The 24467-nt window shown below is 41.4% G+C and overlaps 1 protein-coding gene across 1 annotated transcript in view; it reads right to left on the bottom strand.

Annotated features, from left to right (window-relative positions):
- Nucleotides 1-24467, bottom strand: part of LOC150069251 (protein mono-ADP-ribosyltransferase PARP9-like) — a 30216-nt gene continuing 5749 nt past the window's right edge. The window contains exons 4-9 of the mRNA XM_090345444.1: nucleotides 21317-22152; nucleotides 18431-18485; nucleotides 13286-13654; nucleotides 12662-12792; nucleotides 11472-11646; nucleotides 1-805 (exon numbers count right to left, since the gene is read on the bottom strand). Coding sequence (XP_090201570.1) covers nucleotides 513-805; nucleotides 11472-11646; nucleotides 12662-12792; nucleotides 13286-13654; nucleotides 18431-18485; nucleotides 21317-22152 — 1859 coding nt within the window. The 3' untranslated portion in view covers nucleotides 1-512. The remainder of the gene's footprint in view (nucleotides 806-11471; nucleotides 11647-12661; nucleotides 12793-13285; nucleotides 13655-18430; nucleotides 18486-21316; nucleotides 22153-24467) is intronic.

The raw sequence follows: 24467 nt of genomic DNA, 5'->3' as shown, positions 1-24467 counted from the left end.
TTACTCCAACAAAGTTGATTTATTTTGGTATCAAAGCATGTCATACAATTCTCTGAAAAATCTAGAGCTATTTTCATGTCCAAATATGTCATAGTATCATTTATAGAAAATAAAGATTTAGATTTTACATAGGAACAATCTCTTCATTATATGTAATACATACTTTGTGTTACCTGTAGCCTCGCCCCCACCCAAAATGAAGGAACAATTTGCAAGGAGAAGGAACAGTCCTAAGAGAATATCAGTTGGTATCTATCCATCCCAATCCCAAGATGAAAGCAGAAACTCATGCTAGGCCAGTCTTTGCAACAGTCCAGCCCATCCAAACAGATAACCCATTTGACAAACATAAGCTACTCTTGGAGTCATTAATTATGGACACTTGCTGGTTCCCCCAAACCAAGACTGTACCAGTTGTTAAAATGATGTGAAGATTAATCAACAGAGCTACCATTTGAAATTTTTTTCTTCCATACCTGCGATAGGCAAAACACTGGTCCTGATGGGTAACGCTATTCGTGATTCTGAATGAAAGTCCACAAATATTGGGGTCTAGCTTGCATACTATTAAAAATAACAATGGTTTCAGGCATGGACTCACTGTCAACAACACTGTCCTGAAACTCTATGGCTCCAGGAGACTTTGGCGGGGGGACAATATGTGAACAATGACCTTGGTAGGAGGAGCCCTTGAGGACGTCAGCCTCAAACACATAGATGAACTTGTTGGTGTTAGAAGTCTTGACGTTATCTGCTAGGTTTTTTAAATTAGTGGTGAAGTATATGCCAGGTCCATATTGTGGGTCTGAAAAGAGAAGAACATCTGATCAGGCAAAAGATATTTTCAATTCCGGTGTCTTGTGTATCTTCTCACTCGTCTTTCAAGTAATCACATCTCCTGATCCCAAGCCTGTTGATTCTGTAGCCAAGACACCCACAGTTGTTCTCTTAAGATGAATTAGTGCTGATATCAATATAATAATAGTTTACATTTGAATGCATCATTCAAGCTTACAGACAAGTCTCTGGCTTTCAAAGCATTTTTACACTGATCAGAGTCAATTAATCTGTATTTCCATTTAAAAGATAAAAAATCTGAAATTCAAGGAAATTATGATTTGGTTTAACATAAATGGGGCTAGAGTGACTCAAGTGGTAGAGTGCCAGCTATGAGCAAGCATGCCCAACAGGTGAGAGGCCCTGAGTTCAAGCTCTGGTAGCAGGGGCAGAGAGAGGGGGGGGTTGGAGCAAGAGAGTGAGAAAAGCAATAGCATTAATCAAGCAGTTGGCAAACAGCATAATAGAACAGAATATCTGTTTTTTCTTAGAATATTGCCTGGGTTCTATAAACAACAAATAGTCTATCTATAATGTTTGAAATACAGTGGTGTTCTGTACTGTGGGTCAGGTATAGGACATCTGCTTTCACTCTGACATGGCCTAACACAGCACCAGGAATTCTCCACAAGTTTCTCATTTAGGTTCATGTTTACCAGGCGTTCTACCCATAAGGCAGGCATTTGGGAGACTATGATACTAAAGAGGAGATGTCCAATTCCAGCTAGAAGAAATGAATATTCTTCATTCTGGCATACTGTCTGTAATCTGCACTATTTTCTTGAGTACTAAGATATTCAAGGATAAGCTTTGTACTATACTACATGGCAGTGGCATGTCTATAATCCAACACTCTGGAGGCTGAGGTGGGAGGATTAAAAGATCAAAGCCAACTTGGGCTATACAGCAAGACCCTCTCATAAAAACAGAAACAAAACAAAACTCAAAAGATAACTAAGAACTAAATTGTGATCTCAAGGCAATCCTGTTCCAGGCGGATTCCAAACTAATTTGGGGAACAGAGCCCATGTACAAAGTCCTAGTTTAATCCCCAGCACTGACAAAAAAAACTCAGATGGGGCCATGGGCTTGAACTCAGGGCCAAGGCTCTGTTCTTGAGCATTTGTTTTTCTCAAGGTTAGTGCACTATCACTTGAACCATAGATCCACTTCTAACTTTTTTGGTGATTATTGCTGGGCTTCAACCATTTTTAAATTCATGGCATAATCCATATTCTGTAAAATGTCTTTGGAATCCAGTATATATTTCAGATTTACAATATATCTCAATTCATATTAGTCATATTTCACATGCTTGGTAGACATGTGGCTACTAGTTATTATATTGAACAGTGCAGCCATACAAACTCAAAAGTAACTGTGATATAACCCCTATTCTTTAAACTTCACAAATGAACTCCCTACCCATAGATAATAACATATAATACAGTTCTATGTGACAAGGTAATGTTTTGAGGGGAAATCACATTTTGACAGGCACTGTGGGCTCACATATAACCCAACTGGGGAGTCTGAGCACTAGAGGATCACAGTTGATGACAGCCTAGAAAAAAGATTCCAGGTTTCTGGACCTATAGCTGGGCATGGTGACACGTGCCTGCCACCTAACTATATGGGAGATTGAGATCAGAAGGATCATAGTTCCAGGCTACCTTGGGCAGAAAAGTCCTTCAGAATGTCTCCACAGAAGAAGCTAGGGGTGGTACCACACACCTGTCATCCCAGCTATGGCAGAAAGCCTAAAATACGCAGACCCTGCAGAAGAAGGAAGATGGCGCCTAGACAATAGGGACACTGCCTAGCGTTCTCTGACAAAAAGAGAGAACCAGGGAGTCCCACGAGCCAACTATCTAAAGAAATCCACAACAACAAACTCAAAAAGCAACGGAGAAGGACTCAAACCGGAAAAGAAATCCAGATAAAGCTCACATCCAACTTTCTCAAAGAATTCTGAACGCGAGGACCCCTCCCCCACCTCTCGCCCAAAGCCATGGAAAGCCGCGCCAGACCAAGCCGCAAACAGCGGCTTGAGCGGGCACCGGCTCCACGCGGGGAAAGCGGGGGCGGGCACGGGCTCTAATCCACGAAAAGCGGCGGCAGTGGAGGACACCAGGCTGGGAGCCCAACGGCTGCAGAAACCAGCACAGAACCAGGCCAGCGAACGGCAGAAGCAGCGGAACCCAGACGCAGAACACAGGCGGCGGCGGAGACCCGAGGGGAGTGAAAGACTCCCCACCACCGTGGAGCACCCGCAGACGGACGCAGAGGCGTGAGTAATACAACGCGTCCCCAAACACATCCGGAAAGCGGAGCGGGTGCCAAGCAATAGAACTTAACTCAGACCCCAACACCCCGCCCGAGAAAGACTGGTGGGAGCAGGGGGGCAAGGAATTTAGAATCCTGTCCCTCCCCTCAACAGCCCCCTCCCTCAGGCCATTGACTGGAGATTGACAGGCGGGCTACCCATAAGACCCAGCACCCCACCAAGGGAGGCGGGGCTGTCCCAACTCCCACCCGCCCAACGGGCTCAACCCCCAGCCCTCTGACTGGAGACTGACAAGCGGGCGGACCCTAAGACTCAGTACCCCACCAGGGGAGGCGGAGCTGTCCCAGCTCCCACCCTCCCACCAGGCTCCTCACCCAGGCCACTGGATCTGGAGAGTGGAGGACTTTGAGACCCTGCCTTACAACAGTGGGTAGGGGGTGCGGGTAAATAGGAGCCAGCATCTGCCCCCCCCTCAATTCTCGAGCGGGGCATCCTCCAGATGGGAATCCTGAGCAAGACACCACCGAGGGCCCCCCCCACAGTCACAGACTCTGACAAAGCAGTGGAAACACAGCAGAGACCTGAAGGGCCAACCAGCAGCCAAGCTCCCCCTCTGAGAACCAAAAAGGCGCGGCTCCGCCCTTGGAGCCCAAGTCCCCAGCTGGGCCCCGCCCCTGGGAACAGAGGGGCCTCCTGCTGGTCCTGCTGAGAGCCCCTGAAACTCTCAATCCCCAGACCCTTGGCTTGGGGCCGCCCCTGGAAGCAGCACAGGAAAACGTCCTGTAGAAACCAAAAAAAGGATCCTAAAGGCAGCCAGGGAAAAGGGTTCAGTAACCTATAAAGGAAAACCAATCAGAATCACCCCAGATTACTCAGCAGAGACCATGCAAGCAAGAAGTGACTGGAAGCATATATGTCATGCCCTTAAGTCAAATAACTACCAACCAAGAATACTGTACCCAGCTAAGCTCTCATTCATAACTGAGGGAACAATAAAAACATTCCATTCCAGGGAAAAGCTGCAACAATATGTCGCAACAAAAACAACACTACAGAGAATTCTGAAAGATGTTCTATACATAGAAAACCAAAATAAAGGCAATACAGGGAAAGAAATGGCACCTAAACAGCATACCACCTAAGGACCACAAGAACTGTCAAGACACAGGCCCAAATAAAAGCTTTTAAAAATTGTAGGACCTAATAAATATCTCTCAATCCTAACTCTCAATATCAATGGACTCAACTCTCCAATTAAACGGCATAGGCTGTCTAGTTGGATCAAAAAGCAAGAGCCATCGTTCTGCTGTCTTCAAGAGACACATCTTACCCAAAAAAACAAGCATCTTTTGAAAGTGAGAGGTTGGAATAAACTCTATCAAGCTAACGGCCCCCATAAACAGGCTGGAGTTGCCATCCTCACATCAGATAAAATAGACTTCAAACCAAAATTAGTAAGAAAAGACAAAGAAGGTTACTACATACTACTAAAGGGATCTTTCCTCCAGGAAGACATAACGATCCTAAATATTTACACACCCAATCCCGGAGCTCCAAACTTCATCAAGCAAACTTTACTTACACTGAAACCATACATAGATCGAAATACAATGATTGTCGGTGACTTTAACACACCACTCTCACCTACGGACAGATCAACAAGGCAAAAACTCAACAGAGAAACCTTAGAACTGAACAACTATATAGACCAACTAGATCTAACAGACATCTGCAGAATATTCCACCCAGCAACAACACAATATACGTTTTTCTCAGCAGCACATGGAACATTTTCCAAAATAGATCACATCTTAGGCCATAAAACAAACCTGGACAGATTCAGAAACACAGAAATTATTCCATGCACACTCTCAGACCACAAAGGCATCAAACTGGAACTGAACACACATCTCCACCAACGAAAACCCTGTAACTCATGGAGACTGAACAACACATTGTTGAATCACCAATGGGTCATCGAAGAGATCAGAACAGAAATCCAACAGTTTATGAAATTTAATAGTAAGGAGCACACAAAATACCAACTCCTTTGGGACACAGCAAAGGCAGTACTCAGAGGAAAATTTATAGTGCCGAGTGCCTACAACAACAAGTTGTAAAAATTGCAAACCAACAAGTTAATGTCTCACCTTAAGCTCCTGGAAAAAGAGCAACAAACCAACCCTAATCCCAGTAGAAGAAAGCAAATAATTAAAATCAAAGCAGAATTAAATGATTTGGAATCCAAAAAAACTATAGAAAGAATCAACAAAACAAGGAGTTGGTTCTTTGAAAGAATTAACAAAATTGACAAGCCCTTAGCAAATCTTACCAAAAAAAGAAGAGAGCATATCGAAATAAACAAAATCGCAGATGAAAATGGTAATATCACGACAGAAATTACCAAGATCCAGAATATCATGAGGGAATACTTCTCAAACCTTTATGCCAACAAATTTGAGAATCTAGATGAAATGGATGAATTCCTAGCCAATATTAACATACCCACACTGAACCAAGAAGAACTAAGCCAACTCAACAGGCCTATTTCAAGCTCTGAAATAGAAATGGCAATTAGAGAACGTCCACCTAAGAAAAGCCCAGGGCCAGATGGATTCACAGCTGAATTCTATAAGATCTTCAAAGCAGAGCTCACACCAATACTCCTCAAGCTCTTCAACGAAATTGAAAATGAAGGTTCCTTACCAAACTCATTCTATGAAGCCAGTATAACCCTGATCCCCAAACCAGACAGAGATTCATCAAAGAAAGAGAACTATAGACCTATATCTTTGATGAACATCGATGCAAAACTTCTCAACAAAATACTGGCCAACCGTCTACAACAACTCATCAAAAAAATTATACACTATGATCAAACTGGATTCATCACAGGGAGGCAAAGCTGGTTCAACATACGCAAATCAATTAATATAATTCAACACATCAACAGGAGCAAAGACAAAAATCACATGATTGTCTCAATAGACGCGGAAAAGGCATTTGACAAGATCCAACACCCCTTTATGTTAAAAGCTCTGGAGAAACTAGGAATCCATGGAACATTCCTCAATGTAATAAAGGCTGTGTATGACAAACCTACTGCTAGTATTACACTTAATGGTGAAAATCTAAAGCCATTCCCTCTAAAATCGGGAACGAGACAAGGATTCCCACTCTCTCCACTCCTCTTTAACATAGTACTAGAATTCCTAGCCAGTGCAATAAGGCAAGAAGCAAGCATAAAGGGGATCCAAGTAGGGAAAGAGGAAATAAAACTATCCCTCTTTGCAGATGACATGATTTTGTATTTAAAGAATCCTATAGACTCTACTCTCAAGCTCCTTGAGCTGATCCAAAGCTTTGGAAGAGTAGCAGGCTATAAAATCAACCCTCAAAAATCAACTGCCTTCCTTTACGCCAACAGTGAGAGGAACGAGGCAATAATCAGGAAAGAAACTCCTTTCACAATAGCCTCAAAGAAAATAAAGTACCTAGGAATTAGCTTAACTAAGAATGTAAAGGACCTTTTTGACGAAAACTTTAAAACCCTAAAAAAGGAAATTAAAACAGAACTAAGGAAATGGAAAAACCTCCCATGCTCCTGGATTGGAAGAATCAACATTGTGAAAATGACAATCTTGCCAAGAGCTATCTACAAATTCAACGCAATACCCATCAACATCCCAATGTCATTCTTTAAAGAAATAGAAGAGGCAATCCAAAATTTCATATGGAATAATAAAAGACCCCGTATAGCAAAAACACTTCTTAGCAGAAAGAACAGCGCTGGAGGAATTTCAATTCCAAACTTTAGACTCTATTACAGAGCTATAATTCTCAAAACAGCTTGGTACTGGCACAGGAACAGGCCTGAAGACCAATGGAATAGAACTGAGGACCCAGATATTAAACCACAGACCTATGGCCACCTAATCTTTGACAAGGGAGCCAAAAAAATAGAATGGAAGAAAGACAGCCTCTTCAACAAGTTGTGCTGGCAGAACTGGTTAAGCACCTGCAGAAAACTAAAGTTGGATCCTACTTTGTCACCTTGCACTAGAATTAACTCCAAATGTATCAAAGACCTGGAGGTAAAAGCTGACACACTGAAAACTTTACAGGAAGGAATAGGAGATACACTAGGCCTCCTTGGCACAGGTCAAAACTTTCTTAATAAGGACCAAGAGTCACAACAAATCAGAGAAAGGCTGGATAAGTGGGACTGCATTAAACTGCAGAGCTTTTGTATGGCAAAAGACATAGCTAGTAAATTAATTAGGAAGCCTACAGAGTGGGAGAAAATCTTCACCAACCAAACAACGGACAAAGGCCTCATATCTAAAATATATCAACAACTCAAAAAATAGAATCACTCCAAAACTAACCTCCAAAGTAACAACCATCCGATTAAAAATGGGTCAAAGACTTAAAGAGAGTCTTCTCTGAAGAAGAAACAAAAATGGCCTATAGACACATGAAGAAATGCTCAACATCTCTGGTCATAAAAGAAATGCAAATCAAAACAACTCTAAGATTCCACCTCACTCCAGCTAGAATGGCCAGGATCAAGAAATGTAATAACAACAGATGCTGGAGGGGATGTGGCCAGGAGGGATCACTACTACACTGTTGCTGGGAGTGCAAACTCGTTCAACCACTATGGAAAGCAGTGTGGCAGTTCCTCAAAAGACTAAACATAGAACTCCCCTATGACCCAGCAATTCCACTACTTGGCATTTACCCAACCATCCAGAAACAAGGACATACTAAACCCACTAGCACAACAATGTTCATTGCAGCACGATTCACCATAGCAAAGATATGGAACCAACCTAGATGTCCCTCAGTTGATGAGTGGATCAACAAGTTGTGGTATTTGTACACAATGGAATTCTATGCTGCTGTCAGAAAGAATGACATCGCCCCATTTGTTAGGAAATGGAAAGACTTAGAAAAAATCATATTAAGTGAAGTAAGCCAGACTCAAAGGAACTTAGGCTCAATGGTTTCCCTCATTCGTCATCATCAGTAGAAACCTTGGGCTCTACTAGCAGAGATCTGCAATAGAGCAAAATCTTGATACATAAGGACATATAATGTGAAGCTAATTGAAAGGACCTCCAGGATAGTGAAACAAAAGCCATATAATGAATGATTGTTGTCCTTAATGTACTATGTTGTCTCTCATCTCCTTTGCTGTCCCTTGGTTATCTCATATTGTTATAGTATCTCACTTTGTTATCTGATATATTGAATTTATTTGTATTTGGATATTTGAAATTTGATAGGGAAGGGGGGAAAACCAAGACGGGTGGGGGGTGTGGGCGGGAGGGAAACGGGTACCAAGACATGTGAAAGGGTATCAATGTATGTGAATTAATGCACCTTCTATCTGGCAAATATCATGTAACCCTTTCACTAATTACAATAAAAAAAAATAAATAAATTTTAAAAAAATACGCAGACCCACAGTCCAAATGGATATCTGGGAAGAAGGAAGGCTCTACTTCAAAACTACCACCAAAAACAACGCTGTAGATGTGGCTCAATAACCAAGCACTTGCTTAGCAAGCTGGAGGCATCCAAGATTAGGACCACTTTAAAAAAATAAAGTAAGTTTCCATCCCAAAAGTTTCTTCTTGGGGCTGGGAATTTGACCTAGTGGTTGAGTGCTTGCCTAACATGCACAAAGACCAGGGTTTGATTCCTCACTACCACATACAATAAACAAACAAACAAACAAAGAAAAAAACAGAAGTGGTGCTGTGGGTCAAGTGGTAGAGCTCTCTAGTCTTGAGAAACCCAAGGACAGTGCTTAGGTCCTGAGTCAAGGCCCAAGACTGGCAAAACAAATTTTTTTTTAAGTTTCTTCTTGATCTTCTATTGCCTTCTTGCTACATACTACCCCAAGGGCAAAAAGGTAAATAAAGTTTAGTGTGTTTGTGGGTGTGTGGGTGTGTGGTCTTACATTTACGGCTTTCAGAGTTTTTGAGAAGAAAACAGCCTTTTGAAGTAAAAGCCAAAACCTGATGTTGATATATCTTGTTTTGTTTTCACATAAAAATGGAGTTATTGAGCCAGACTCCAGTGGCTTATACCTGTAATCCTAGCTACTTAGAAGGCTGAGATCTAAGAATCACAATTCAAAGCCAGAGTAAGAAGAAAGTCCAAGAGATTCATGCCTCTAACTGCAAAAAGCCAGACATGGAGTTGTGACTCAAGTAGTAGAGCATTCGTCATGAACAATAATGCTCAATAATGCTCAGCCCAGGTCCTGAGTTCAAACCCCAGGACTGAGTTCTTACTATAAACAACGAAGGAGGGAGTAAAGCAAAACTAACCCAAGCGCAGTTTTCTCACTTCAACGCAAAAGTTCTTTGAGCTGTTAGAAAGAAAAGAATCCGAGGAGATATGACTAGAGCTCTTAAAAATTTTGAGAAGGGAGTCACTATTCAAGAGTGCCCTGAGAATCAAGATAAGCAGAAAAACAGAAATTTCAGAAAATCCAGAAGGATTCCCAGGGAAAAAGGAATCATTTCCTGGCTCTGTACTCTCCCATCTATGCAGTTAAGGCAGAGGGCCTTGAAATGGCCAAATATCACATGCATAAAGAATATTTTCTTTTTGGAGTGCAAGTAAATATCCACTTAATCCTCCTTAGTCCCTTCAGCAGCACATGGTAAGGGCTGCTGCATTTTTCTTTTCCTCCTTCAAGATAGGCATTCGCTTGGCAGTGTTTCTGCCCTTCAAGTGTCACTACATGATGAGCATGTAAGGGTGATCCTTTGCTTTTATGTTTTAACAGAGGACTGCCTGAACTTAAGGCTGATAAAGAAATTGGATAAGTATATGGGAATATTCTCTTGAGAGGATAATATATGCCTTAGATGTATGGAGAAAATAAATGTGTATAGATACTGGGAAGAAAATTAGGGGCATGGGCATGAAAAGAGGGCATTTACCAGATTAGAAAAATAATCACACGTGGGGGGGGGAAATGGGTACCAAGACATGTGAAAGGGTATCAATGTACATGAATTAATGCACCTTCTATCTGGCAAATATAATGTAACCCTTCTATTAATTATAATAAAAAATGCAAAAAAAAGAAAAATAATCACACGTTTGGAAAGAGAAGTTTAATAAAATAGGGCTGCAGAGAAGTCAGTTATGGAACAAAGGAAGGTGTCAATTTAAGAATGTGGCAATAAGCCAGATGTCTGTAGCTCACTACTACAATCCTAGATATTCAGGAGGCTGAGATAGAAGGATCAAGGTAAGGCCAGCCCAGGCAGGAAAAGTCTGAGAGACTTTTTATTTCCAATGAACTACTCAAAAGCTGGAAGAAGATGTATGGTTCAAGAAGTAGAGTGCCAGCCTTGAGTTATAAAGTTAAAGGACAGCATCTAGGCCCTGAGAACAAGCTCCAACATTATTAGCACAAAAGAGGGGGAAAAAACCCACCAAACTATAGACGTGAGAGAAAAAAAGACAAGCAAGGAAAAGAGTTCACTTATCATCCCTTTCTTGGTTTCACTCAAAAGATCTGCTTATGAGGATTCATTTACCTATTACACACTCAGAAATTATCTGTGCTCAATTTTTACTTAATACTACCTATGTTCTCTCTAGTATAAAGATGATTTCCTGAACCTTTGCTTTGTAGAAACTAAGACTCTGGAGACTTACTCTATAGGAAGGATCATACTATATGTTTGAAAGGTAAAAATCAAGAGCTGCATATTTAATAAGCTGAGCAAAATGAACCTGCATAGCTAGGTACCTCTCCATTATTATCACTCAAGTTCTTACTCTTCTTTGGAGAGAGGAAAAGGCACAATATAGCAATTATGCGTCTAACATTTTTGTGCCACTGAGAAGACAAAGCTTCATATAGAACTCCCAAGGCTGGGAAGGATCTGGAGATATTTACTTCCCCTGCCACATGATATCAAATTCATTCGCTAGTAGACCACTAGGAGAGAAAGAGGATGAAAGAGGTAAGGATGGTTCAGTGGTGTTGATAATAATTTTGTTGAGATAAATAAGCCAGTAACAGCAGCAACAACAATAACAATAGCTGCAAAAGGACACAGAAACAGAAATGAGAAAAAAAGTGAACCGTGGATCCCACTGTTTATACGTTCATCAGTGTAAAACCTGTCAACAAGAGACATGAAGGATCAAAGCACAACCTTTTCCAAAACACTTCTCTTCTGTAGCCTACTTGTCATGATCCCCTCCCTACAAGAAATGCTTTTAATAGAAAGCCACCTGCTGCCTGGTTGAGTACTTGCCAATACTCCTATTTTTGCAGCCTTGAAGATAATGGAGTGGCACCTACTATAGGATGCTGTGTAGAATCTGTGAAAGCCAGTTCTGCACACAGCTTCAAGGAACTCGTATGGAACTTGCTGGAATGCCCTGAGGCTCACAGGAGATCCATGGGTTCTCACTTCTATCATTTTCTTCTTCTTTTGGTAGGCAGCCATGAGCTCTGAATTTTCTATCTCTTCCACCTATGACCAAGGGAAGAGGGAAGCAAGACACTGGATGAATTAACTGAAGTATAAAAGACTATATAGAGAGAGCTCGAATAATATAATTTTTAAAAGAAAGATTAGGTCAAAGCTCAACAAAATCAGCACCAAGAAATGAGTATATGCAAGAGGGGGGAGGGGATGAAGCTAAGTGGAGAGGGCTGGGTGAATGAAGGGGAAAAAGGGAGAAATGCTATCAAGAATTCATTGTATTTACCACAAAAATTAAGAAAGTAAGGATAGGAGGGTGAGAATGTTGAAGGGGATAACACTGATTAAAGTGCTTTGCTAAATGGCATTTACTTAATGTTAATGGCACCTACTTGTACAACTACTTAAAGATAATAAAAGGAATGTTAAAAGCAATTTAAATCACCTCTTGTTCTGTCTGAAAAATAAAGGCACTTTTGTGCAAATTATTTTGCATGCATTTTGCTTTTCATATAATATTGCATGATATTCTCTACTACCCGTAATCTTCTAATCTGACTATTTTTGTCTTCTTAAAACCCTCTGCTGCTTCGTCAGTAAATTTATTTCATAAAATTCACTGGTAATCTCATGTCCTAGGCACTGGTAACGGAATGATCAATACTACAGCTATCGTGCCTGCCTTGTTGAAGCTCAGAGTTTACTGAGTCATAAAAGTAAGTAAACAAAGTCTAGGTTCAAGGCACTGAATTCAAACTCAAGTACAATCATAACACAGGGTGATAAATGCTCTACTATCATGTTTCCTACTTTTATTTTATTAAAAAAACGGGAAAATCACTCACCTTGAATGGATCTTGAATCTGTTTTGTATGCTCTGACATCATTTCTACCTCCTAATTCCACCACACCCTCACGCTTGCCCTCCTGCCAGTCTTACTCCTGGAATTCCAAGTCACGGGAGCAGTTAGCTGAGTCACTGACAGGTAAGTTTTGCTGTTGCCTACAGACCAAGTTAATTAATAGCAACATGAGCCAAATTCTCTCCTTAATTAGGTTATACCTTTGTAACTTGCAAGCCATATTTTTCAAACATCTTCTTTTTATGTTGAAGTTCTGGACATGGAGCTGCTAGCTTTCGATAATATAAGATCTTTCCATTTTGCACTTTGGATTGCTGACCATTCCATTTTCCTAAAAGAGAGCATGGTAAAACCATGTTTCAATGCACTGTGTCAAGAAAAACTTGAAGAGAGGTTTAATGAGGGTTTGCTAAACCATTCTTGAGCGTACATTCAAAGGAATATAAGGCAATGTTCAATACAATCAACATGCAATAGATAGGTCAATATACAATAGAAACATCTGCATACTCAAGTTCATAGCACCACCATTAATAAGAGCCAAGGGCCAGGAGTGTGGCCTAGTGGTAGAGTGCTTGCCTAGCATGCAAAAAACCTTGGGTTCGATTCCTCCTGAACCACAGTTCCAATTCCAGCTTTTTAAAAATATTCAATTGGAGATAAGAGTCTCACAGACTTTCCTGGACAGGCTAGCTTTGAATCTGGATGCTCAGGTCTCAGCTTCCTGAGAGGCTACTCAGGAAGCTACAATTATAGTCATGGCCACAAGTCACAAAGGTGGAACAAACTGGAGAGCTAACTTTTTAACTTAGTAAGTTACTTACCTAAAAAGATATAAAGCATTTTCTCATTTTTTCTTGCCATTTCCTCCTGAACATCACACAACATGCATTCAATTTTCATAACCACTTTCATGATGTCAAATCGATCTCCTTTAATCTCTAAAGATGTCTTTTCCATAAAGATATTCTCCACGATGGAGATACTTAGGGTCTTCTGGAGCAGAAACAGGTTATCATGTTCCTTTTTCCCAAAGCAGAGAATATGATTATTTTCAATAATGTAGTGGTCCTGGGTAGTCAGTAACCTTTTTATCCACACTTCAGCCTCTTGCATATTTTCCCTGCTGGATCCTTTCAGTTCGATACATTCAAGTCCATTTGTTCTTTGCTCCTCTCTGGCCCCCTGGGAGTCTGAAAGTAACATGGAAAGGTAATGAGGTTTTTAAAACTGCAGAACAAAACATTCTGGCCAGTATTTGCCCAAGAATACTGCCATCATTGTCAAGGGTAACAACTTCATTTTTAAGTACTTTTCTCTAAATGATGTACTAGATATAGAGGCAATCCATAACAATATTTTATTTTTCTTTTTTATTATAATTAATAGAAGGGTTACATTATATTCACCAGATAGAGGGTGCATTACTTCACATACATTGATACCCCTTTTCATGTTTTCATCCCCATTTTCCTCCCCCCACCCCTGCCTCTCATCTTGTTTTCCCCCTTTCCCCATACTATTTCAAATAAACAAATAAACATATATATATATATATATATAATATATACCAGATAACAAGGTATGATACTGTAACAATATGAGAATAACCAAGGGACAACAAGAGATGAGAAATAACATAGAACATTAAGAACAACAATACACATTATATGGCTCTTGCATAACAATATTTTCTAGTCTTCTTAGGAATACAACATTTAGCAAAGAAAAGGTTGGCTCCATTTTATCTAGCTCCTGCTAGCATCTGTCAACTCACAAATGAGTTCATTTTCTGTTCTCAACTAGGAAATTTGCATTATTTCCTGCTAAGTGAGATTTTCTTCAACCTTTTTCTCCTATTAGGTTCAAATCAAATATCTTGGAAAGATCTTTTTTTTTTCTTTTTATAAAAGCAACCAAACAAGAATTTAATTATAGGCGTTGCAGGCCAAGCTCAGGTGGTAGAGTATTAGCCAATGAGCAGAAGTGTAACATCAGGAGTTCATATCCCAGTCTCAGATTAAAAAAAAAACTCTAAATCTAACATGCTTATTACTAGAAAACTAGAAAATTATCGAGGTATATCAAAAGGAAAAATACCTGTAATACCACTAACCACTCATTTAGCAAGAAAAGTGTACAAGAAAAATCTGTGAAAACAGAATCTCTGAAAAAAAATCCCTAAATGAATAATATATCCTTCAACAATGAAATATTATTATAGGAATAATGAGAAATGAGCTTTGCATGGAGGAATCCAGGAATTATATTTTGAAGAGGGGAAAAAGTAAGTTGATCGCTAAAACTCTAGGCATTGTTTCACTAATACGTGTATTATTTTATTCAATCCTCATAATCCTATCATTCAAATGAAGAAACTCAGTAAAAACTCAAAAAAAAAAATCCTTCTTGAGCCAGGGCAGTGGCTCATGCCTGTAATCACAGCTCTTCGAGAGTCTGAGATCTGAGGCTCAAGGTTCAAAGCCAGCCCCGGCACAAAAGGACAAGAGACTCTTATCTCCAATTAATCTTTAGAAAATGGGAAGTGGGGCTTAGATCAAGGATAGGGCAGTAGCCTTGATCTGAAGAGCTCAGGGCCAAGGCCCAGGCCCAGAGGTAGGGCAGTAGCCCTGAAGAGCTCAGGGACAGTGCCCAGGTCGAGTTCAAGTCGCATGACCAAAAAAACCAAAAAAAGACTTCTTAAGTAACTTAACCACTGCTATAAAACTAGTTAGTGCTAGCTATAAAACTAGCAGACATGGTGTGGGACAACTGGGTAGCTAGCATCTTTCCCCCAATGTTGTAACTGAATAGTATTAGGAACTGTGAAGAATCATTAGGACTGGCCTGGAGTTTGGTCTAGTGGTTGAGTGCTTGCCTAGCATGTACAAAGACTCGGGTTTGATTCCTCAGTACCACATACATAGAAAAAGCCAGAAGTGGTGCTGTGACTCAAGTGATAGAGGTCTAGCCTTGAGAAAAGCCCAAGGGCAGTGCTCAGGCCCTGAGTTCAGGTCCCAGGACTGGCAAAAAAAAAAATCATTAGGACAGAACTAAGAAGTAAGTGGGAGAGAAAAGACTGGCCTAAAGCAAAAAGAAAAGTGGATGTTCTCAACAACAGTAAGAAAGGACAAAGATATTTGAGAGACATAAATTTTAAACACTTGTTTGGAAGCTTACATTACTTTTTAGGAGAAAATATTCCCTTCCTTAGGACTTAATGTACTTTATGTAACGTGTGTGTGTGTGTGTGTGTGTGTGTGTGTGTGTGTGTGTGTGTGTGTGTGTGTGAGTATACATGCGCGTGGACACATGCCTTTGCGCTTTAAGTCAGGACCTTGAGCTTTCAGGCTTCAGGATAGTGTTTTGCCACTTTTGAAACCTGAAGTGAGGCCACACACACACACACACACACAGACACACACACACATACACACACACACACACACCCTCCTCTTGGAGCCTGAAGTAAGGCCACACACACACACACACACACACACACACTCACACTCACACACACATAGAGGGTAGTCTTGGAGCCTGAAGTAAGGCGTGGGTGATGTCCCTGAGCTTTTATGAGCTTTTGTGTAAGGCTAGCATTCTTCTGTTTCAGACATAGCTCCACTTCCAGTTCATAAAGCTATTCTTGATCCTTCTATTTCAGAGAGACTCTCTCCTTCTAGGCTATCTAGAGGAAGGCTTGTCCATCTTCTAACTCATTATTTGTCTCCTAGCATTCAACACTTTGTAATTTACAGATAATTTTTACATCTATCTCTTATAGTTTTCATTTTCTCTCCTTTTTGAACCGGTATTGGGATTTGAGCTTAACATTTTGCTCAAGGCTAGTGCTTTACCTCGAGTCACACCGCTTTCTCTGGCTTTTTTTATTATTATTATTAAGTAGAGATATCACTCCCACAAATTTTTCTACCCAGGTTGACTTGGATCTTTTATCCTCAGATCTTAGCCTCCTTAGTAGCTAGGATTACAGGTGTGAGCTAGCAGCAATTAGCTATAATCATTTTACAAAGAGGTAGTCTCTTAAGAGGCTCAGTTCCAAATCAGATCTCTTAGAGTTCCCTTCTCTTTTTTTTGGTGGGGGCAGGGGAGGGTGTTACAGGGTTTGAACTCTGGGCCTAGAAGCTGTCCCTGAAATTTTCAGCTCAAGGCTACCGTCCTACCCTTGAGCCACAGCCCCACTTCTTGTTTTCTAGTGATTACTTGGAGATGAGTCTCATGGCTTTGTAGTGCCTGGGCTGGTTTTGAACTCTGATTCTCAGATCTCAGCCTGCTGTGTAGCTAGGATTAGGATTATAGGCATGAGCCATTGAGCCCGCCTAGAGTTCCCTCTTCTTCATTTCCACTGCCACTGAGCCATTGAACATTATATCTCTACCCATTCAATTTCAATTAAAAGAATATAGTTATAAGAACTAATCTTTCACCAGCACTCACCAGGATGAGGTTTATCCAGTGATCTCAAACCTAGCCCAGCTGTAAAACAGACTATGGAGCTTTCATAAAAAGGTGTGCTTGGCCTACAGCCAGTTTCTGAATCAAAATCCTTAGATCTGGGGCATATATGATTTCTCCTTTCTCTCTATCCATCTCTCCCTGCTTGTTTAGGTGATTCTAGTGATTACTCAGATAACAGTAGCATTGGGTTAACTTGTTTATCTGGTATTACTGAGATGTGTTTTGTATAATTTTTTTTTGGTGGGTCATGGGGCTTGAACTTGGCCTGGGCAGTGTCCCTGAGCTCTTCAGGTCCAGGCTACTGCCCTACCCTTGAGCCAAGCCCCACTTCCTGTTTTCTAGAGGTTAATTGGAGATAAGAGTCACAGGTCCTTTGGAGCCTGGGCTGGCTTTGAACCGTGATCCTCAGATCTCAGCATCCTGAGTAACTAAGATTACAGGCATGAGCCACCGCCCAGCTTTGGTATAACTTTTTTTTGTCAGTCCTGGCTTGAGCTCAGGGCCTGAGCACTGTCCTTGGGCTTTCTCAAGGCTAGAGCTCTACCACTTGAGCCACAGCACCACTCCCAGCTTTTTTCTATGTATGTGGTACCAAAGAATCGAACCTGGGTCTGTGTGCATGCTAGGCAAGCACTCTACCACTAGGCCAAACTCCCAGACTCTTGTATAATTATTATAGTTTTTTTTTTTGCCAGTCCTGGGCTTGAGCTCAGGGCCTGAGCACTGTCCTTGGACTTTCTCAAGGCTAGAGCTCTACCACTTGAGCCTCAGCACCACTTTTGGCTTTTTTCTATGTATGTGGTACCAAGGAATTGAACCTGGGTCTTCATGCATGCTAGGCAAGCACTTTAACCACTAGGCCAAACTCCCGGCCCCTCTTGTATAATTATTAATAAATAACTTCATTGTAAAGCTCTCCTCCTTGAGCCATAGCACCATTTCCGGCTTCTTCTACTATTGTGGTACCTCGGAATCGAACCCAGATCTTCATGCATGCTAGGCAAGCACTCTATCACTAGGCCAAACTCCTAGCCCTACTTTAGATCGCTTTTGAAGGACAAACGTTCTGGTTTTCATCTCTATCTATCCATTTATCTATCTATCTACCTATCTATCTACAAGATCACAGTATGTATACATACTGGCCTCGAACTCACAATCCTGCTGTTCTGCTAGGATCAGAAGGGTGAAAATCATGCCTGGTGCAGAATTTATGAATGGAAAAACTCTCTAGACAGCCATTTGTGAATGAACTACTCACATTGTGGATCATCTACTGCAACCTAGCTGTTCCCTGTTGGTATCATGAAATTAGACTGAGCAAGATTAGAATCACGGTGAGGGTAGAAAGCAGGCTGATAATATCCTAGCAGGAGCACAGTGAATTTCTTTTGGCTTAATTATTCATCTCTTTTTCATTAGTTGAGATGATCAAGAACAGAATGAGTCTGTGGTAGGAGACTGTACTTTTAGACCGGTGAGTTTCTTACCATTGTTATTATTGAGCCTGTGTGAGTTGAACTTTGTCATTTCAGCATTGAAAGCCTAGAGTAAAAAAAAATACAAAAAGAGTCATAGGCAGAGCTTATAACCACGGTCACCAAAATCTGTTTCTTTTCCCTGTACACGCCACACTTGATCTTGCTGATGTTGCCAATCCCCGTTTTCCTGCCACACATCCAAAATAGGCTTTAGAAAAGTTCTAGCAAGCCAGGCATGGTGGCTCACACCTGTAATCCTAGCTATTCAGGGGACTGAGATCTGAGGATCAAGGTTCAAAGCCAGCCCGGGTACAAAAGAATTTGAGACTCTTATCTCCAATTAACCCCTAGAAAATGAGAAATGAGGCTTGGCTCAAGGGTAGAGCAGTACCCTTGAGCTGAAGAGCTCAGGGACAACACCCAGATCCAGAGGTAGGACAGTAGCCTTGAGCTGAAGAGCTTAGGGACAGCACTCAGGCTGAGTTCAAGCCCCATGACCCATTAAAGAAAAAAAAGAAAGAAAAGTTCTAGCAAACAACAATTGCACAATCTATTTCAACCTCTAAGGGAAACATGTACAGGAAAGATGGCGGGGTGGGGGACACCAAAATCTAGTATAAGAAAGCATTTATATAACAAGGCAAACATATAATAACATATATTAATGTCCTGTTTACTACAGGCACTGTTATGTTAGTCCTGAATTAGAAATGAATTTCAAATACAACCATCTTTAAAATGTTATACATTCATCAAACTGTATAAATAGAATAAATGGTTTGTTTTATATGCGTTAGTTCCTGTAAAGCACTTAAAATTATACTTGACACATAGTAAGGACCCAGTATCTGTTATTTTTATATGACAGTATATAGAAGAAAGATTAGTGTGTAGGTCCTTTCTCCTACATCTTCCTTGATCAAGACAGAGCTGGCAGTAATTAATTTAGTAGACAGATGGTTATTAATGAGGTAGTAAATGTACTTCACATGTGAACTTGAACAATGAAGTTTCTTTCTCTCTCTCTCTCTCTTTCTTTTTCTTTCTTTCTTTTTGTTGGTTGTGGGACTTGAATTCTGGGCCTGGGCTTTGTCCCTGAGCTCTTCAGCTCAAGGTAACCACCTTACTTCTTGAGCCAAAATGCCACTTCTGGTTTTCTGGTTGTTCACTGGAGATAAGAGTCTCCGGGAGGGGCCAGGAGTTTGGTCTAGTGGTAGAGTGCTTGCCTAGCATGCACGAAGAGCCAGGTTCAATTCCTTGGTACGGCATACACAGAAAAAAGCCAGAAGTGGTGCTGAGGCTCAAGGGTAGAGCTCTAGCCTTGAGAAAGTCCAAGGACAGTGCTCAGGCCCTGAGCTCAAGCCCAGGACTGGCAAAAACAAAAAACAAAACAAAACAAAAAAACCTCCAAAACACAGTCTCCTGGAACTTTCTGCCTGGCTGGCTTTGAACCATGATCATCAGATCTCAGCCTCCCGAGTAGCTAGTGTTACGGGCATGAAGCACTGCACCCAGCTCCTTAAATTTCTAAATCTATGATGAATTTTCTTCAAAACTTATATTTTAGCTACTATTTCCAAAAGGCCCTGTCCTTTCTGTATTTAGTTATATGGCATTTCCTTGTCCTAGCCAGTCAAAAACTTGAAAATAAAACAAGGTAACAGCATCTAGTAATAAAGAGCTGACATACACATGGATGACAAATCTCTCGGGAAGGTAATTCAAAAGCAGAATGTGTTGTGTGATTAGAAAAAATTCTGTGAGATTTTTAGACCGAACATGAAGGAAAACATGAAGCAATCACCTTGAAGAAAAATTATGTGTCTGGCGCCGGTGACTCACACCTGTAATCTTAGCTACCCAGGAAGCTGAGATCTGAGGACCACAGTTCAAAGCCAGCCCAGGCATTAAAGTCCATGAGACTCCGAACTCCAATTAACCACCAGAAAACCAGAAGTGGTGCTGTGGCTCAAAGTGTCAGAATGCTAGCCTTGAGCTGAAAGAGCTCAGGGACAGTACTCAGTCCAGAGTTCAAGCCACACCACTGAGAAAAAAGAGGGGGGGGTGGGTTGGGGGACAGGGAGAGAGGGAAGGAGAAAATAAAGAAAGAAAGAGAAAGAACGAAAATGTTTGGAGCAAGCAAATGATCATCTGCAAGGAGCTCAGAAAAGTCGAGTGAAATGCTATGAATTTGGCAGTGGTGTTCTACCTCTGTCTGCTAGTGAACAACATCTGATCTGAGAGATGGCGACAAGGAGATGATAAAAGATCTTTCAGAATACATTGCTTCTTATTTTGACACGTATATCTGTAATCTCAGCTACCTGAGAGGTGTATGTAAGAAGAACGAGGCCTAGGCCATCCACCATAATGGGCTAGCTCAGTTGGTTACGGCATGGTACTAAGAATAAGGCCCAGGCCTGTCCTGGACAAAAAGCACAATTTTATATCTAAGAAATAACTGAAATCCAAAACAGGGTTGGAGGCATGACTCAATTGACAGAGCACCTGTCCAGCAGTGAGAGGTCCTGAGCTAAACCCCTGCACAGCCAAAAAGAAAAGAAAAGAAAAAAAGAATACAATTAAATAATGTTGTTTTAATTCTTTATGACACCAAAACGATTATAATTTATATTTATTATTATAAACCTGTACTAATAATGTGCCAAGCTCCATGGTAAGCACTTATAGGTCTAGATCTAAGATGTAAGTGTCTGAAAAGCCATGAAGTACTGATTTGAATACTGATATTCAAATTCAGATGGCCAAGCTCTGAAGCCCACACACTTACCTCCAACAAGGTGCTTCCTACATAGTCTCAGATTGTAAATGCTCTAAAATCTCTCAGTACAGGATCCACTTGAGCAGTGCTGGAAAACAGAGGAAAATAATTACCTTCTGCTGTTCAGTGCAGGCCTGGTCAAGCTGGACCCTTGTACTGAAGCGAGGGCTAGGTTCTTGACTCTTCTGGAGGTCCACCTCACTCCTCCCTAGGAAGAATTCTGAAGCAGTTTTGAAAGCAGCAACAGTGTGTGACTCGTTGCTCACCAGGTGAATTTCCTTCAAATGACCAAGGAATGGATGTCTTTGTAAATAATCGTAGATTGTCTTTAAAATAACCTTTGTGCACAAATCAACAGGGACTTGATAAATTCCAGAGCCCAGAGCTGGTATAGCTATTGTTTCAATGGGCACCCTTCCATTGATAGCTTGGTCCAGAATATTTCTGATAGCAGTTTCTAGCTTCTGGATAGATAGCTCTCGACCCAGCACGTACCACTGAGGGCCAACAGCATGGATAATCATTTTGCAGGGAAGCTTCCCTGGTCCGGTGAGAGCTATCTCACCAACTGGTACTTTACCATGGACAGCCACAAATCTTCTGCTCTCCTCTTGGATGTCAGGGCCGCCAGCTCTTTGCAGGGCCCCTGCCAAGCCTCCGGCATGACAAAGGTCTTCATTGGCTGCATTCACCACAGCATCAACCGCGTGTTTGGTGAGGTCATCCTTCCAGACAGATAACTCCAGTCCAGAGTCCAGTCTTTTTCTGAAGACTGGCTCAACAAGACATTTGCTGTTTCCTTCCAGAGCTGGAGAAGAAAGGGTATAGACACAGCCGAACTTCTTTTGAAGGACTTCACCTAGCAGACTATCATTATTTTTTAAAAGTGGAATGACATCACGACTAACAGGAACTAGCCAAGTATCGTTTTTTCCAAGAGATCTGGTATCTGGAAAAGAAGACAGAAATAATAAAGGAATGAGCAAAAATTCTTTTGAAATCCATGAAAAAAAAGGTGAAAAAGATGACAGCCAGGCATTAGTGGCTCACCCCTATAATCCTAGCTACTCAGGATGCTGAGGTCTGAGGATCATGGTTCAAAGCCAGCCTGGACAGGAAAGTCTGTGAGATCATTTTCTCCAATTAATCACTAGAAAACTGGAAATGGTGTTGTGGCTCAAAGTGGTAGAGTGCTAGGCTTGAGTAAAAAGCTCAGGGACAGTGGCCAAAGACCTGAGTTCAAGCCCTATGACAAACATGCAGACAGACAGGTGCATACACACACACACACACATACAATGTCAGATGTCATTTCTTTCACATCGGAGTTCATTTATAAAAGAGAGATGGATTTCCTCTAGCCTCCTCACTGATTCCTTTTACTCATCTAGACATATATTAGACAAAAAATATCCAAATGTTTTCCAAGGCCAGTCACTTGTAAGTTGCTTGGCTTTGTGCCTGGCACTTGGTTAGCATTCCATAAGTGATAGTTCTGGGTACAGAGATGGTGAGTAAAATATGTGCATGGCTACTCATGTTTTCAATCACTGAGACTGGAGATGCTCATGCAAGATACAGGTGTACTAGAAAATATTTCATTATTATTCACAAACGTAAGGAGGTGATATTCAGAAGAACTTCTCTTTTCAGCATATTAGTTTGAATTCTTGTAGAAGCACACCTTGAGTGGTAGTAGTTTATTTGGGATGTGACTTTATTAGACACAAAAACTCTGGTAAAAGGGTACAGAAGAGAAGAAGTGAAGAAAAATAAATAAAATGTGTGTTAGCAACTGAAGCTTAACTCCAGGCAGAGACAATGAAAACATAAATATGTAAAAATGTGTTAGCAAATGAAACTGAACTCGAGGTGGAGACAATGTGTTGGTCTGGGCCTCAGTGAGACCCCTAGAGAGTCATTACAAGAGCTGAGCTAAGCAGCTGGCTTCCATGGATTCCTGATGTAAGCTGCTGCTTGGTGAGCGAAGCATGAGGAAGCAACTGGACCAGCAGTAGATGGAACACTGAATTCTATGATGTGATTAAAACCAATGGAGAATTCAAACTAACTGACTAAAAATTATTTACAGTGGATGACAGGCAAAACCTTGTGCTGCTCAGCTCCCTCTGCCAACTTGGTTTGGTAATGAAGGGGAAAGTGTGAGTAGCACACCACCTGCAGCTGTTAGCCTCTCAAGGGCTCTTCTCCCCAGCCAAGGTCATGCTGCTCCAAGGGCAGTGCCTAGAGGGATGGAGCAAAGGCCATGCACACGCAGCAGGAGCCTTGGATAGGCAAGGTCAAGCTGCCTGAGCTTGTCAGCTTTTCATTACAGTTGGGTGGCTCCACCTGCTGGTTATGGCAGATGCCTCCTCTTCCTCCTCCCCTGCTTTCTTCCTCTTTCTCCCTCTTTCCTTCTTTCCTTTTCTTTCTTTTTTTTTCCTTTCTTCCCTCCCTCCCTCCCTCCCTTCCCTCCCTCCCTCCCTCCCTCCCTCTCTCCCTCCCTCCCTCCCTCCCTCCCTCCCTCCCTCCCTCCTTCCTTCCTTCCTTCCTTCCTTCCTTCCTTCCTTCCTTCCTTCCTTCCTTCTTCCTCCTCTTCCTTTTTCTCTTCTGCTTCTTTTTTTCTCCCCCCTTCTTTTCCTCCTCTTTCTCTTTTACCTCTTCTACCTCCTTCTCCTCTTCCTCTGCATTTTGTTCTCTTCCCCATTTTTGTGTGTGTGTTTCTTTTGCAGGTTCTGGGCCTTGAACTCAGGCCCTGAGCACTGTCCTTGGGTTTTCTCAAGGCTAGAGCTCTACTACTTGAGCCACGGTACCATTTCTGGTTTTTTTCCTATGTATATGGTACTAAGGAATTGAACCCAGGTCTTGTGCATGCTAGGAAAGCACTCTACCACTAGGCAACTCCCAGCCCTCCCCTTTTAATGAGCATGCATTAGTTACATAAGGAGAAGGCTTTCGTTGTGAAATTTCTACTCAGTACAGAATGCATTTCAGTCAATATCACCTCATGTCCCTCTCCCTTTCCCTCTCCTACAACAATTTCAGCAGGTTTCATTGTGCTATTTTCATATATGTGAACAATGTACTTTGACCATATTCCTATATATTTACCCTCCTGGGTAAATACCTTCACTGTGAACCTTTTGCCCTCCTAACTCCATTTCCAATTCTCGTTCCTGGAAAACTCAATCTCTATGTTGTGGTTCATGGATTCTAAGGAATTGTTATTATATGCTTCTGAGAGAGGGGGAAATGGTACTAATA

Source organism: Megascapheus bottae, chromosome 1 (assembly GCF_031878675.1).
Source record: "Megascapheus bottae isolate mThoBot1 chromosome 1, mThoBot2.hap1, whole genome shotgun sequence".
NCBI lineage: Eukaryota > Metazoa > Chordata > Mammalia > Rodentia > Geomyidae > Megascapheus > Megascapheus bottae.
This window is presented reverse-complemented; position numbering and strand designations above follow the sequence as displayed.